Source organism: Aedes albopictus, chromosome 3, assembly GCF_035046485.1.
Source record: "Aedes albopictus strain Foshan chromosome 3, AalbF5, whole genome shotgun sequence".
NCBI lineage: Eukaryota > Metazoa > Arthropoda > Insecta > Diptera > Culicidae > Aedes > Aedes albopictus.
Genome location: NC_085138.1, coordinates 291,836,655 through 291,851,378, shown reverse-complemented (window position 1 = coordinate 291,851,378; position 14,724 = coordinate 291,836,655). Strand labels below are relative to the sequence as shown.

At 51.2% G+C, this 14,724-nt stretch overlaps 2 protein-coding genes across 2 annotated transcripts; one reads left to right on the top strand and one right to left on the bottom strand.

Moving 5' to 3' along the window:
* Positions 1 to 1,618: 1,618 nt before the first annotated feature.
* LOC134290774 (uncharacterized) lies at positions 1,619 to 4,922 on the bottom strand. Its single transcript, XM_062857972.1, has 3 exons — positions 4,852 to 4,922; positions 1,910 to 3,891; positions 1,619 to 1,851 (listed from the first exon to the last, which is right to left on the bottom strand). The coding sequence occupies exons 1-3, from the start codon at positions 4,920 to 4,922 to the stop codon at positions 1,769 to 1,771; spliced, it is 2,136 nt and encodes a 711-aa protein (XP_062713956.1). The 3' UTR covers positions 1,619 to 1,768.
* Positions 4,923 to 11,155: 6,233 nt separating this feature from the next.
* On the top strand, positions 11,156 to 12,238 carry LOC134290773 (collagen alpha-2(I) chain-like). The gene is made up of 3 exons (XM_062857971.1): positions 11,156 to 11,348; positions 11,577 to 11,832; positions 11,887 to 12,238. The coding sequence occupies exons 1-3, from the start codon at positions 11,156 to 11,158 to the stop codon at positions 12,236 to 12,238; spliced, it is 801 nt and encodes a 266-aa protein (XP_062713955.1).
* Positions 12,239 to 14,724: the final 2,486 nt, after the last annotated feature.

The following is a 14,724-nucleotide window of genomic DNA, read 5'->3' as shown; positions in this document are numbered from 1 at the left end:
GGGACCCACGCTTTATTTCCCCTCCGAAGGAAGAACTCACACTTTGCAAATTTGTCGGGAGTGGGATTCGATCTCAGGTCCACGGCGTGATAGTCACGTGATTTAACCATCACACCAGGTCCGCTACATGAATTATTAATTAACTGGTGTTAGAGACCGCCAGTGCATCAGTAATTTTTTTTAGCAAAGTTCGGTGGTACACCAACCGAGTTATAAGATTACACAAAAAAAAGCTGTGAACTGTTTATTGCTACTACCATGCTACTAATGCATTGTAATCGTTGGATTCATTACATTTAAATAAAAAATCTTGGGAAAAATATACTTCTGCATAAATTGTTTCTTTTGTTCGATGATTTATTACATCTGAATTTAGTCTAGAATTTAGTATCTTTTTTGTATGTATTTTTGTATCATACATTTCAATAGCTGTTTATTTAAATTAAAAATATATATGGCAACACCTCAGAATGCTCTGCTATGATGATGCTCTCTATCACGCGCTGCTGCATTGAAAGGATGATAGGTTGATCTGGAGGGGAAATATTGAACCAATCAATTGATCCACGGAATAATTTGACCCATGGTTTGAACAATCTTCGAGAGGATTGATGTAAAATTTTTGAAGGTGGGGAAATATTGTAGAGAAAATTGAAGTAAAATGCGCTATGGAGGGGAAATATTGCTGCGTGGTTGATCAAACGGAAGATAGGGAAAAAGTTGAATGATTGATATCAATCTATTTTTGAACAATATCATACATTCAATGTTTCCATAAAACGGCCAACTATTGATCAATATATGCATCGTGTGACTGGTGCTTTACAAAATCGCTCTGCACTGCTCATCCATTCCTCGTACCCGACTGACCAGCTTTGCCATCACCAGTTACTACCTGGTCAGGGTCATTGTTAGCGCCACGATAAGTACTGATGTCGATAGAGCCGGAAAAGTGTTGTCAATCATTCAGATCGTAGCTGATTTGCGATTCAGTCTGCTGTGGTATCACATAGGCACTATCCGTAAACTACGTAGACTTTTTTTAGGCCATCTCAGATCGCCCCCTCCCATTCGCGGTCCCACTCCCTATCTCCCACCACCCTTTCCTTAAAAGTCTACGTAGTTTATGGACGGGCCATAAACCATGCAATATTTGATACAGGAGTTCTACTCATGAGAACACCTGTGTCAACAAAATAAAGGATTTCTTTCGCAATAATTCAGATAATCACATCAATTGTTATTTCTTTTCTTTATTTAGTAACGTCCAACACAAACTAAAGTAAAAGTAATTCAAATGTATGGCAACAAGGAAATTAAATTGATTGTTTAATTTTGAATTAAAAATTAAGTTTAAACATTAATAAATAAAATACAAAAAACGACTAGAATTCTTTCTCATTAAATGATTCGTGTTAATTTGTCTATCTCAAATAAAACTCTGTGAAAATTTAATTAGCTATTACATTCTTACGGTCTAGTCTTTGGCAATAAAAATTGTGATTACATTCTAACCGATCCTTGCCTTGTCGTCAGCTTTGACGTTCCCGGGTAAGCGGATCGGAATGGAACATCGGTGATGACGTGGATAACGGAGAAACAGGCTGTGATGATCGTCGGTGGACTTCCAATTGCATTACTTCCGGTGGTGGGGTTGAAATGGATGATGGAGTTGGTGCGGATCTTTCGCTGAGGCCGTTGCTTGCACGAGAACTGGGACACTCGAGAAGAGGACTGTCCTCGTCCAGGCGAAGGTCTACAGAGCCACTCATTGACAGCCCATCGTGAGGATGCTCTCCGGAAGTCGTTCCCTGCTGCTGTTGTAGCTCTCCGGGAAGATAGTCTTTCCAGCTTCGGAAGAGATAGCGGGTAAATTTTCGTAATTGTCTAAACTTACAATAGGTCGCACCTTCAGCCGATTGCATTTGTTGGGTTTGGATGAGGAACCCTTTCTCCTTGAAAGTTTTCTCCAGGGACTCACGCTGAGACGAGCGCCGTGAACGACGCCTGGCACGACGTGCTTCACTGTGCTCGGAAGGTTGTTGACGTCGGTGCTGGTTCAAAGAGTTTCCCGGTGAAGCCAATCCGGTTAGACTAGCTGCACTGGGAAAGTCCGGGATTTGCAGAATGTCGTTGCTAAGTCCCAGCGATGGAGGTGGCAGATCGCAGGCTATTTTCTCAACCGGAGGAGTGTTCAGGAATGCTCCGGTAGTGGTAGTTGAGTGGAGACTGCTCTGTTGTAGACTCTCACGGGGGAAGAACTCATAGCCTCGCATAGATTTATCTCCCGTTCCGGAGTAATACCGGAAGTTTCCTCCAGAGTCTACACTGAGCATCTTTTTCTCCTGGAGGCACGGTTTGGCCCCACCAGTAAACTTGAACTTACAAATGCTAACTTCCGTGGCAGGATTTGTACTGTTTTCCGCCGGAACTGGCGGGATGAAGATGGCTGATCGTTTTCGTTTCTGGGTCGGGGGTGAGTTTTTGCTGGTGGACGATTGCGAGTCTGATTGAGGTTTGGAGATTTTTTCTGGTTTGATGAGTTGGGAAATTGGTTTGGGAATCAGTGTATGCTGTGGCTCTTGTTTAGGTGCGACCGGTGATGAAGGCGATGGTGTTGAACTGTTTGATGTAACGGGTAGTTTGGGGTTCAGTATTTCAGTTGGAGTACTGGGAACTGAATTAGAAGGAGATGAGCTGGATTGACCAGGAGTTATCGTGTTGTTGGTATCAACTAGTTTCTGATAGTACAAAGCCATAGGGTGAATAAAACTTCCCATATTTGGCCAGTACATGTAGCCCGGTGGGGTGTCCGCTGTTGATGGAGTATCCCCACTAGACGGTGTTGCTGCACCAGTGCTGTGCAGGTTTGGCAGTGACATTTTCATATTTGAAGCAAGTACTTGGTCAGTGTTGATGTCAGTTGGTGTAATGATTGGCGTTGGACATGAAGACTCGTAGACTTCATCGCTTTCATTTTCTGAACTCGATAAATCTAGTGGATCACCTCCGCCATCTCTGACACAAAGATTCAATGGTTCTTCTCGTTTTCCCCTTCCATCCTGGAGATTTTTGTCGTTGGACATCAGGCGTCTTTCTAGTAAGCTACTGCTCCTAGTTTGTGTCCGATGTCCATTGTTTGCCCTATCTTGTAGAGATTCTGGTTTGGGCGTTCCTGGCAATATTGTACCATAATTCTTGTATATCAAATGGCAGATGTCAGCCTTCTTTGGCTTTCTGCCTCTTCGAGGTTTTGAATTCTCCAAAGTCATTTCACCCATGTACGGTAAATCGCTATAGCTGACGACTTTATTCCTCTGGGTTCCAGGAGATGACCGTTGTAAGGCGGATTCCGTTTCATCTTTAACGGGCGCCAAGGAAACGCCCTCTTTTTGAAGTTCCAAAATCTTCTGTAGCCAATTCCTTACCGATTCGTTGGTGCGGTCTTCACGTTCCTGTTCCGCTTGCTTTTCCATCCTGCCAGAACGTGTTCCGCCGTAGTTTTGCAGTTGCTGCTGTTGTTCTCGTTTGGCTGCGATGTTCTGGGTTGCCTCATAATGGTCCAGATATTCTGGTGGCAGGGCTTGGTGGTGAAACCGTAACTTGATGGGCCCTTTGCGTCGTTGACGGCCGGCACCTCCGGCAGCAGCCCCCCGGCGATTCGACTGACCACCGGATTGCTTCGTGGGCGTGGGCAGTGGCGATACGGGCGTATCGGGAAGTTCTGGCGAGAGGATCGACGTGGGCACGACAATGCTGTTGCGATGCTTCTGCGTGGGTGGGGGAGTGGGTGATGAACACATTGACTGGGACGCGGTAGCAACGCTAAGCTCATTATCGTTTTGATTGTCGTTGGTGCCTCCGGAGATAAGCGGATCGTCCGAACTGCGTCTGAAAATCGAAACAGATGGAATGAAAGGTTTAATGATCAGTTGACAGCCAGCTTCGAACGAGTGCGGTTCGTCGTTTCGATTGCTCTTTAAAGGTTATTAAATTAGCCTCGGCGCGAGTTTTTTCGGAAGTGAATTTCGGAGTGGTTGGAGTCCGCGAGTGCCCGCAGACTGCGGAGAAGTGGCCGCAAGGCATTTTTTCGGGGATTTTTCTTCCCGCTCTCGATCACGAAACCGCCCCATAGGGGATCGTAAACACGCGCTTAATTCTCCCGTCGCCTAACGGTCCGTGTGTTTGGGGATTGAATCCGGGACGTGGCCAGGGCCACCCCGGACATTGCCTTTCCTCGCCTGAGGGTGGGGAAGGCCAAAAGTGCCCCACGGGGACAGTGGAAAAACAAAAATAGAAAAGAAAAGAAAGTGCCAAAAAGTGTTCCAAAAGTTTGGTTAGCGTGGGTGCTCCGAGAAGGGGCCCAACAGTGAAAAAATCTCCCGGACGCTCCGGAAGATTAATTAGCGTTGTGTAAAGGGGCCCAAGCCCACGGATTTATCTTCCTCCCCTGAGAGGAGTGTGCGGCCGTTGAAGTGGCCTTTTTCGGGCCCTACAGTGAGAACTCAGCCCAAGTAGGACACGTGTCACACACCTGACACCCCCCCCCCCCAACCACCAAACCACCCCTCCCCCTTCCCCCTCCACCCAATTTTTTTTCCTCTTTTTCCTTTCACCCCTTTCCACCAACCAACCTAACCCCCCCCCCCCCAAATTTTTTCTTCCTTCCGTTTTACCCATACCCCCCTTCAACCCCCGACCCATCAAAGACCCTTTCTCCTACCCCTCCCCCTACGATCGGTAGTGCCGGTTAGGCCATCGTAGGTCCTCCCTCTCGAGCCACCGTGGTAAGAGAGGCGAGTTTTTTGGAACAAATTCAGCACTAGTGCCGCGAATGTTAGTGTTTTTCACACCTGTCCCAGATAAAGGCCGGTCGACTGAGTGGCCCATTTACCACCACAGTCCCGGCCCGCCGGCACCATGTCGGCGAGTGGCCACCCCCCCCACCCCCGGGGACCCAGGAGGACCCGGCGGAGGCACGAGAAATAGAATCAACGGTGAGTACACTGGTCGTCTTGTCCCTGAATTTTTGGACCCCCAAGGAAACTCCGGGGAACTACAATTCCTACGCATGCGGGCTGTCTCCGGCGCCATTCCCAATGACCCCTTCCTCCTCCGCCTGAGTGTGGAAAAGTTCATCGGCGGGCAGATCTACGGCGCGTTCAAGGAGAACAAGGGCATCTCCTACGTGCTGAAGATTCGCAGCCAGGCCCAGTTCGACAAGCTTCTGCGGATGAACAAGCTCGCTGACGGCACCGACATCGTAGTCGAGGAGCACACGACCCTCAATCAGGTAAAGTGTGTTGTTTCGAACACTGACACCGTCGGCCTAGAAGAGCAGTACCTCGCGGAACAGCTCAACGACCAACGCGTTAAGGAAGTTCGACGTATCAAGCGCAGGAATACCAACACCGGCACACTGGAGAATACCCCCACCCTCATCCTTACCATAAGCGGCACGGTAGTCCCGGAGCACATCGACTTCGGGTGGTCGAGATGCCGCACACGACCGTATTACCCGAACCCGATGCAGTGCTTCCGGTGCTGGAGTTTCGGGCACACGGGAAAGCGCTGCACAGCGCCGGCCAAAATCTGTGGTAGGTGTAGCCAAATCCATGACGAGGACCAAACGCCCAACCCAACAGAAGAAGCCAACGGACAGCAAACACCGAGAAGGACATGCAACCAACCCGTATGCTGCAGGACATGCAACAGCACCCAGCACGCGCTCTCAAGCAGAGACTGCCCCGTCTACAAGCGAGAAAACGCCATTCAGGTGATTAGGGTAGACGAGGGAATTTCTTACCCGCAGGCACGGCGGGAATTCGAAGCACGAGAAGCGGCCAAATCACCGGACAAGAGCAGCTATGCAGGAGTCGCGAGCAGCAGCAAGGACACGCAGATCGCCGAGCTAGAAGCCACCGTCAGAAAACTCCAAAATGACGCCGAAAGAAGAGAGAAGCGAATGGCCGACCTGGAGGCAGCTCTCCAGAACCGGCACGTCGGAGCGAGACTGGAGGCAGCCAAGGAGCACGGCCCAGTAGAAGAGCTGATCCGACAGGTGGCGGAGCTTACTGCCACCGTCAAACAGCTGCAATCCGATCTCAAGGCTAAGGACGCAATCATTGCCGAGCTCCAACGGGACCAACGAGAACAGCTAACCCCGAAGAACTCCACTAACGTCGCCCAAAACCCGCAAACAGCAATGGACCTCTCCCCCAGCCACTGCAGCAACGACAGCTTTACGATGACCATCCGGGACCCCAAGGTGGCCGCCCAGGCTGCCGCATGGATTGAGCCCAACGGCACCGGGCCAACAGCCGCAAAACCTAAGGACAGCAAAGGAGCCACCCCGAAGAAACCAAAGAAAACGAAGGCCAAGAAAAAGACCAGCAATGAATCACAGGAACAGGATCTATGCGCGACCAAAACCCACTCCCTCCTGAGCCGCCAAGGCGATAGAGGTGAGCCCGCTAACCAAGACATGGAAGACAGCGACTATTCAATAGCCACTGTGGCGTCGTCCGCAGCTGGCTCCAAAAGATCGTATCCCATCTCCTCGTCAAGCGCCGGCTCCAATCATAACTCCGGCGATGATACTAAGATCACCCGGAGCCGGAAAAAGCTACCCCGGGACACCGAGCCAAAGACGACGACCCAATAAAGGACTTGCTCACGTCGCTCAACAACATTTCCAAAGATCACCATAACTTGTCCTCACCCCCTCTTTCCCCCTCTTCACTCCCTCCAAAACCCCCGTTAAAAACCCAGAAGCAGAACCAGTTGAGCGACCACCAACCAGCCCCAATAATCCCGGCCTCAACGATAACCCCGCAACACCAAACACACCAGCGACGGCACCAACAAAGCCCGGCACACCCGAAAACGGCCTCCCCACACCGGAAAAAGTAGGCGACCAGCCGCGCCCCCCGCGGCGAAACCCCCCGCGGCGCAGGCTCCCACCGGAGCGCTACCGCAACGATGCGCCTCTCCCCCACAAACCACCTACAGCCGGAACCCCTGGCCGAAGTCGGAACCCCCCGGGAACCAACCTGGACCTCAAGCAGGTCCTCTCTGGGCACCCCGGATCGGCAGTTCCGAGCGACCCGGATCCAATTCAGGACCCCCCTGGGCACCTCGGACCTGCAGTTCCGAGTGGTAAGTCCCACCTCAAGCCACGCTCCCTCCCCCACAGGGACCATAAAGGGCCAATACCCAGCAACCCATCGACAGCGACACCGACAACAACAGCAGCCAAAACAACAACGGCCGAGCCGCCAAAGTGCGGCCCCTCGGCTTTACAGAACGCAGATCCCCAACCCTCGGCCCCGCGGCGGAACCCTGCGCGTCGCAGGCTTCAACCGGAGCGCTACCCCGGCAACCTATACAACTCGCACAAGCCACTTTCGGCCCAGGAAAGGAGAAACGCCGCTGCCTATGACAAAATGGTCGCTATCCGCGACCGAATGGCAACTCCTCCTACAGCTGGCCCATCCGGCCGGAATCACCCCCCACCACCTACATCAAACCCGGGTCCAATTCAGGACCCCCCTGGGCACCTCGGACCGGTAGTTCCGAGTGGTAAGTCCCACCCTATGATGCACCGCCGCCAGCCAGCAAGGACGAAAAATACGACAGAGACCGCTAGCAGAAGACAGGATCCGCTCGGGCACCTCGGGACTAGCCTCCCGAGCGGTAAGTCCCACCTCATCCAGGACCGCCATCGAGCATCACCCACCTTCATTTTGCAGTGGAACATGAACGGTTTTTGGAACAACCTCCCCGACCTGGAACTCCTAGTTCACGACCAACTGCCCCTGGTACTGGCACTCCAGGAGGTTCATCGAATCGAGGAAAGCGCCATGGACAATACCCTCAGGCAGCGCTACAAATGGTTCAAAACGGCCACCAATTCCATCTATCACTCCGTAGCGATCGGCGTCTCTGCCGAAACCGCGGCTTCCCGACTGGACATCGACACGGACCTTCCAATTGTCGGTGTCCGACTTGGCCTGCCATTCGCCGTATCCGTCCTGTCGGTCTACCTCCCCAACGGAAAGCTCCCCGATCTGCAAAACCGCCTCCAAGACGTTCTTCAGCAGGTTCCAGAACCGGTCATAATCGTCGGCGACGTTAACGGACATCACCGAGCTTGGGGTGGCAGCAAGAACAACATCCGTGGCAACTGCGTCATGGAGTTTGCCTGCGCCAACGACCTCGTTATTCTGAACGATGGTTCGCCAACATTCCAGAGGGGAACGACCGAAACGGTGATAGACATCGCGCTAGCCTCATCGAGCATCTCGGCCCGCCTGCTGTGGCACGCGGTAGAGGACCCCCACGGCAGCGACCACTCACCAATCATCATCACCCTGAACAACAGCAGCCCACCGGAAACAACCCGACGACCCCGGTGGCTCTACGAAAAAGCCGACTGGGCAGCGTTCCAAGCGGCCGTCGAAGAAGAGATCGGGACCGGAACGCACACCTCAATGGAGGAAATCACCTCAGCGATCATCCTGGCAGCCGGCCAGACCATCCCAAAAACCAGCCCCAAACCGGGGAAGCGCGCACTCCATTGGTGGGACGAAACCACCAAAGCGGCAGTGAAATTCCGAAGGAAGACACTCCGAGCCTTCAAAAGGGCGAAAGACCGGCTCCCGCCGGACCACCCAGACATAGCGCTAGCGAATGAAAACTACAAAAACGCGCGGAACGCCTGTCGCCAGGAAATCCGCGAAGCCAAGGAGAAGTCGTGGAAGGAATTTTTGGACTCCATCAACGACCAGCAGTCGTCTGCCGAGCTATGGCAGAAAATAAACGGATTGCAGGGCAAGCGAAGAGTTAAAGGCATGTGCCTAACGGTCAACGGCCAGCCTACTAGAGACCCCCAAATCATCGCGGAAACTCTGGCAGGGTACTTCTACGGACTCTCGTCCATCGAGAACTACCCCATCCCCTTCCTAAAAGCCCACCCATCTCCGCGCACCGCAGTCGCAAGATTCGCCGTCCCCCCTGATCGGGGCCAAAACTTCAACCTTCCGTTCCGCCTTCCCGAGCTGGAATTTGCCCTCAGCAAGGCAAAAGGGAAATCCTCAGGACCGGACGAGCTTGGTTACCCCATGCTCAGAAATCTACCTCCCAGCTGTAAGCGCAGCCTGCTGCAAGCAGTAAACAACATTTGGGCTTCGGGCGCGCTCCCGGCCGAATGGAAGCACAGCCTGGTGGTTCCGATCCCGAAAGGCACCGGACCAGCCAATAAGGCATCCAGCTACCGGCCGATCGCGCTAACCAGCTGCGCCTCCAAAATAATGGAGAAAATGGTGAACCGTCGACTAGTGGAGCACCTGGAGACCAACGGCCACCTAGACCACCGGCAGCACGCTTTCCGGGCCGGACGCGGCACCGGCACTTTTCTAGCAGAGCTAGGTCAGACCCTGGACGACGCGCTAGACAGCAACCAGCATATCGAGCTAATTTCCCTCGACCTGGCCAAGGCTTACAACCGGGCATGGACCCCCGACGTCCTGGAGAGGTTGGCCCGATGGGGCATCACCGGGAATCTACTCCAGTTCCTGAAGGATTTCCTTGTCGGAAGGACGTTCCAGGTGATCGTCGGGAACAACCGAAGCAGCCCACACGACGAAGAAACCGGAGTACCACAAGGATCGGTAATTGCGGTCACCATTTTCCTGGTGGCCATGAGCGGAATCTACCAGACCATCCCAAGGGGCGTGTTCCTCAAGGTGTACGCCGACGACATCACCCTGATTGTGGTCGGAATGCACCCGAAGGCCATAAGGAGGAAAGCCCAAGCAGCCACCACCGCCGTCTTCAAATGGGCCGCCAAAGCCGGATTCGACATCTCCGCCGCCAAGTCTGGGAGGTTGCACATCTGCGCGGAAAACCACCAGCCGCCACGGAAACCCATCACCCTAAACCAGGAGACCATCCCCACCAAAAAGACTTTGAAGACCCTTGGCGTCACTCTGGACCGGCATCTCACCCTGCAGGCCCACTTCGACCGGGTCAAGAAGAGCTGCAAGAGCCGTTTAAACCTTCTTCGGAGTATCTCGGGCAAAAGAACCCGGAGCGACAGAGCCACCCATCTGAGGGTCGCCGACGCCATCATTGGCAGCCGGATAACGTACGGCATCGAGCTAACCTGCCGAGCTCAAGACCGTTTAATCAGGACGCTAGCACCCATCCACAACCGGGCCATTAGAACCATTTCCGGCCTGCTCCCCTCAACCCCCGCAGACGCAGCATGCGCCGAAGCTGGCGTTCTGCCCTTTCGGCACAAAGTCGCGCTGACCACCTGCGACCGAGCTATCGGTTTTTTGGAAAAAACCCGGGAGAACGGGCAAGGCTGCTTCCTCGCCGAGCAAGCAAACCTGGCCCTCCAAACCGCGGCCAACGCCACGCTTCCCCCGGTGGCTGGTCTCCACCGGCTTGGGCCGAGAAGCTGGTCGGCCAGGGCACCCGAAGTTGACAACACGATCAAGAAACGTTTCAGACGGCAGGCTCAACCTCAGCAAGTTCAGGCACATTTCCACGAAAGGATTAGGAAACGGTACCACAATTGGGCGATCCGGTACAGCGACGGCTCCAAGGTAGGCGAACGAGTGGGAGTGGGAGTTCACGGTACCGAACCTGAACAACACCATCGACTCCCGGCGGAATGTTCGGTCTTCTCGGCTGAAGCTGCAGGGATTTTCCAAGCAATAACAGCCCCAAGAGACCGACCCGTACTTGTTGTGACTGACTCACAGAGCGCTATCTCAGCAATCGAGAGCCCAAAAGCAAAACATCCCTTCATTCAGGGCGTCCAGGCAGAATTAGATTCCGCCGAACACCTGACAGCTCTAATGTGGATCCCCGGGCACTGCGGAATTCGTGGAAACGAGCGAGCCGACGAGCTGGCTGGCATCGGCAGGAACAGCCCCCTCCTTACACCGAAAACCCCAGCAGACGACGTGAAAAAGTGGGTCAGGGACACCATATGGCGGTCCTGGTCCGACGAATGGAGGCGGGACAGGATTCTGTTCCTACGAAAACTAAACCATCCACGGGCCCCGGCGAAGACCAGCCAAACCGGCGGGAACAAACTGTCCTCTCTCGGCTCAGAACGGGACACACTCGGGTGTCTCATAGTATGACCACCAACAGCTCCGGCTTCCACCGACAATGCGAAATCTGTGTCACACCAAACACGGTCGAGCACTTCTTGTGTACCTGCCCAGTTTACGAGGCCCTCCGTCAGATGCACCAGGTGACAGACGTCCCCAGGTCACTGGCCAACGACAAAGTCAACGAGCGCCAAGTAATCAACTACCTCAAGGAAGCTGGCCTCTTTGACAACATTTGAGCGATCGGCGTAAGGACCCTGGTCGTGGGCACCTCGGACCTCTCGGACTCTCCGGGATCCGAGTGGTAAGTCCCACCCCAAACAACCCACCCCTCCACCACGACATCACGATCAATCCGGTCGTCAAGGAGGAAAGAATGTCCCCGTCACGGGCACTCACACAACATACAACCGAAGAAGAACATCAATGGTTAACCTTCTGCAACAGTCGGGGCGCCGTCCAACCGGAAGCCGGAAGGGGACCGGCATGGACGGGCCGACCTCGGCGTTGTAGGGAAGAAACCGGCGATACGGAGCATACCCTCCGGCAGTCGGGGCGCCGTCCAACCGGAAGCCGGCAGGGGACCGGCATGGACGGGTCGACCTCGGCGCCGGCAGGACGATGGAAGCAGCAGAAACCGAAATCCAAAAACTACCGGGAACGGTGGGCACCTCGGACCTCTCGGGTCCCCGGGATCCGAGCGGTAAGTCCCATACCCACTCAACCTCAAGGCCTACCCCAACGAACCTCGAACCAGAACCCCCGGTGGGCCCCCTGGGCCCCTCGGGCTTCCCTGGGACCCAAGTGACAAGTCGTACCACAAAACGATCCTCCAAACCACCACGAACCACCGGTGGGCAGAGCCCCACCACCACGGACCCACCAAACCACAAAACCATCAATACCCCGGACCCCCCGGCCTCGCCGGGACCACATCGACCCTCAAGGTCATTGAACCCGGTCGTGGGCACCTCGGCCCTCTCGGATTCCCCGGGACCCGAGTGGTAAGCCCCACCCCAAGCGACCCCCACCAACACGCCCACAACCACGACCAGCCTGGTCGGAAGAGCCCGCACCTCGGACCCCCGTTTCCGGAACCCGAGCGGTAAGCCGCACCCCCCTCCAAACAAGCGAAGGAACAGACCCCCTGCGACCAACCCGACCGACAAGACGAGGCACGAAAGAAGCCGCAGGCCCCTGGACCCCGGACCCGAAAACTAAAAAAAAAAAAAAAAAAAAAAAAAAAAAAATGGAAAATGAAATGTAAAAATGTATATTAATTTGTAAAAATATTGTATTTTCCCGGGTGAGCCCTTCTGGCTCACCTCTTGTTTAGGATAGAGACGAACCAGCCAAGGGCTGAAAGTCTCTTTAATAAAGACAAATCAATCAATCAGGTTTAATGATTCAAGTCATCAAATAATATTAATAATATAATTTATTTTCAAAAGCATGGTTAGTAAAATCAAATAATGTACAGAGACATTATGGACGTTCAAGCAACTGCAATTCTTTAAATAGTTTAATAATTTAAATAATAGAACAAAAATGAGCATGATCTCAAACGCCTTATGAGGTGTACGAGTGGGCAATTAGTCCTATTTTCACTACTTTGAGCACTGAGCGATATTGAATATTTCTCAATCAAACCAGGGTTTCTATATAAAGTGCTTGAACAAAAATAGTTCAAGGAATATTAATTACATAAGATTGACAACATCCGATAAGCAGCAACCACGTTATTGGACATATCAAACTCTTACATATGAGTACTGTTTGCATTGGCATCCCAAGTGCAACAGAGACTGTTCCATTGCTTAGTATCCTGAGCTGTTTATTGGAAACTTCCTTTGCCAATTGACCAATTTACATTTGTGTTGTACACCTCCTCCTCTTTTTTTACGTCCATTAGATTTATACAAATTAAATATTGACTTTTTGTCTACCTCCTTCAAAAAATTTTGGCTGGGTTTTGCATTTTGATGGAGCAGATAAAAAATATGTATGAAAATATCAGGCTTTGGTGATTTTTTTTAACAAATCCGATGAGTTTCTGATATTTTTCGGATTTAATGCTTCATTATTTGTATTATTTCCCGTGAATTACAAGATTCCTTGTAAGAAATTCTCGAATGGATATCGGAAAAATCCAGGTAACATCTTGCGAGAACCTCCGCATATACCTATTAGAGAAATCTTGAGGGGAACTCCGGAAGAAATTATGAAAAAAAAAACTGAGACAAAAAGTTGTGGCAGTAATCCCGGGAGAAAATATTAGGCAAATTCAAGAATGAACTCTGAAAATCTCTAAGAAAAATCCCTGGAGAACCTACGGGCAAAATCCTGCGAAAAAACCCGAGAAAAACATCGGAAAAGTCTATGGAAGAAATCCCTGGAAAAAGTTCTGCAAGAATCTTGCAGAAATCGGGGTATCAAATTTAGAAAAATGTATGGATTTTTTGGTTTTTATACGAAAGAACACCTTTTTCTGAACCACTATGTTTTTTTTCAGATTTTTAGAACTTTATTTTGGTACCTAAAATCAATTTCAAAGAGATTTTTCGAAACCACCTTTTGACAGCTGGGCAACTGCTCGACAGCTCCGTGCAGTACAAAATACGACGAGGGGATTCTAGAAACCGCACCCATAAAAACTTTAAACTGATTTTTAAACAGGTTCCCGCGCACCGAAATTCATGAAATTTGGATTTCAGCTCAGTTTGGCATGCAGATTCAGAATATGGAATTATCTCAACACCGCTAAAGAAGCCAATTCTGAGAAAAATTGTTTGAAAACTATTCTGGAAAGCCACTAAGAGAAATTTATGAGAAAATTTTGGATAATTTTTTAAAAAGGATCGCTGGGAGGAATCCAGCAAGAAACTCTGAAAACATATTGAGAAAATCTCTAGAATTCCCGGGAGGTACTCCAGCAAAGACCCTGTGAATGACTGTTGCAGAAACTCTGGCAGGAACTCTGATAGAACCCGATCATGAACGAATAACTGACACATAACTGCAGCATACCAAAGTCCGATATCATACCAAGACATAAGGTATTGATCGTTTACCCAGGTATATCCAAAATAACTTATTTTGGTTATTTTGATTGATAAATACCTCAACCAGTCACTATGGTAAGATGTTGAGGAGTCAATGAGGACTGCTTGAATACCTTGGAAAAATCGCTATTTGTATGGAAAAATTGCTGATTATGCTTTAGGTATTGCCAAACCCGATGTCATGTTATGGACATAATATACACCAGTCGTGTCGTGTCGTGTTATGGACATAACACAGACAAACAGACGTAACACTCTGATAATTCCCATCGTACAACGATTTAACGGTATTTCTCAAAATTCGATAGGTGGCCAACTGCCCACCCGTGGCGCTCGCATCGTTTTCGTTCGAGTTTGACGTTTGCTCACTACCGCCACCTAGTTGATGGTCGGCCAAACTTAGTACTTTTAGCATTGGGCGAATATGTTTCCGTGACTATGATTTAAATCTAATATCGTTTGAAGTGTTACGTCTGTTTGTCTGTGGACATAATATACACCAGTTACACTAGTTTACAGCATTTTTGAACTAG